Raw genomic sequence first — 1,782 nt, forward strand, 5'->3', positions numbered from 1 at the left:
GTATTTCTCTTGGCTGCACCGCTTCCAGTACGTGTATGTGGATGTTAGATTTTTTGTCCAATCAGATTTCAGCCTCTATGTGTTGCCATGTCAATCTAATCTGCCCAGGGCCTTCAGAATCAGAAGTGCTGGCCCATGTAACTTAAACTATATTAGCAATGGGACTGTTTCTTTAACCAATCAGATTTCAAATTCGCCTCACAGGGCCAGCTAGCTGGCCCACAATGATGTCAGCATTTTTCCATCCTCTGATTGGTTAGTCAGAGCAAAACTAGAAAAGAACTTACTAATGGAACTGAAACGCAGAGATCACCTCCATGAGGATGGACTTTGTCTATAAATATATAGCATCTCTGGTGAGTATGATATATTTAATTTAAATTTTGTATGTTTTTGTCATGTTATTAGATAAATATTGAGTCTGAACTGCTCCAGATGATGTTGTAGTGTAGAGGTTTGGAGTTGTCTTAACTGGGTTTCTTGCTTTAGTAAAAATGATATTCACCCTCAATACGCGAAATAACTCTCTCTATAATCCCACGCTAATTATAATGCGTTTTATATAGTATTAATGGTTTCTATAATTACGACGTGATAGTGGTGGTATTAAGAGGTGAATTAAGTCGGGTAAGTCCCGACCGAAGGCCCAGCTACGAAATGTATGGCCCGCCACTGCTGAAAACCTGTTTCTAGCTATAACAGACACATGAACACACTGCTCAGAGAAGGATATGGGCTGTTGCTGGAGTCATCTGTGACATTCTTGATGCTCTGTTGGACCCAAACTCTCTGCTGGTCCAGCTCGTTTTCCCGGAGAGCCAGGTCTTCCAGCTCAGCCTTCAGATCAATCAGTTTATCAGCTATCTCCCTAGTGTTACAGCCTGGGCCTACACCCCTGAAACACAGACAAATACACGGTCATGTACAGATAGCAGGCAAAGTCAAATTCACACACTGATGGGCACTCATGGTGTTTTTCATTAACGCCCTGCTTTATTCATTCTCCTTCACTTTTCTTTAGCCTACTGATCCACCTGCCTTGTATCAAAGCTTGAGCTCAAAAGACACAGCTGCATTTCTGGGAAATAAGGCAAAAACCATTGCTTGTGACTGACATAATATTTGCTTTAAGATTATGTGTTAAGTAGGTCACTAATTAGGTCCAGAGTTTCTTCAAGAGCACAAAAAACACCACCACCACCACACTGTACTAACCAGGGGTGTGACAATACACTAGTGTTGCAGCGGTATATCGGATTCATGGTATACTATAGTATGAAAAATGATGGTTATTGTACCATGCACATTTGCTTATCACTGGTATTGAAAGAAGAAAAAAAAACTCAATGCGCATGCACCTTTCTTCCCCAACTGCCTCTCAGACTCTGCAACAGGCACCACATGGACAAACTCCATCCATCAAAACAGAAATTAAAATTTGCCGTGTGGAATATCTCAAAAACGAGCTCCTTCGGGAACAACACTACCCCTCAGTGCATATCAAAGTACACTATATTGCCGAAAGTATTCACTCACCCATCCAAATCATTAAATTCAGGTGTTCCAACCACTTCCATGGTTACAGGTGTATATAATGAAGCACCTAGGAATGCAGACCACTTCTACAAACATTTGTGAATGAATGGGTCGCTCTCAGGAGCTCAGTGATCTCCAGCGTGGTACTGTGGATAGGATGCCACCTGTGCAATAAGTCCAGTCGTGAAATTCCCTCGCTACTAAATATTCCACAGTCAACTGTTAGTGGTATTATAACAAAGTGGA

General features: G+C 41.6%; 1 protein-coding gene across 1 annotated transcript in view; it reads right to left on the reverse strand.

Annotated features, from left to right (window-relative positions):
- The window catches only part of e2f4 (E2F transcription factor 4), a 16,373-nt gene that overhangs the window by 5,533 nt on the left and 9,058 nt on the right, over positions 1–1,782 (reverse strand). Inside the window, exon 3 of the mRNA XM_020604327.1 lies at positions 734–895. Within this exon, the coding sequence (XP_020459983.1) occupies positions 734–895 (162 nt within the window). The remainder of the gene's footprint in view (positions 1–733; positions 896–1,782) is intronic.

Source organism: Monopterus albus, unplaced genomic scaffold, assembly GCF_001952655.1.
Source record: "Monopterus albus unplaced genomic scaffold, M_albus_1.0 scaffold65.1, whole genome shotgun sequence".
NCBI classification, from domain to species: domain Eukaryota; kingdom Metazoa; phylum Chordata; class Actinopteri; order Synbranchiformes; family Synbranchidae; genus Monopterus; species Monopterus albus.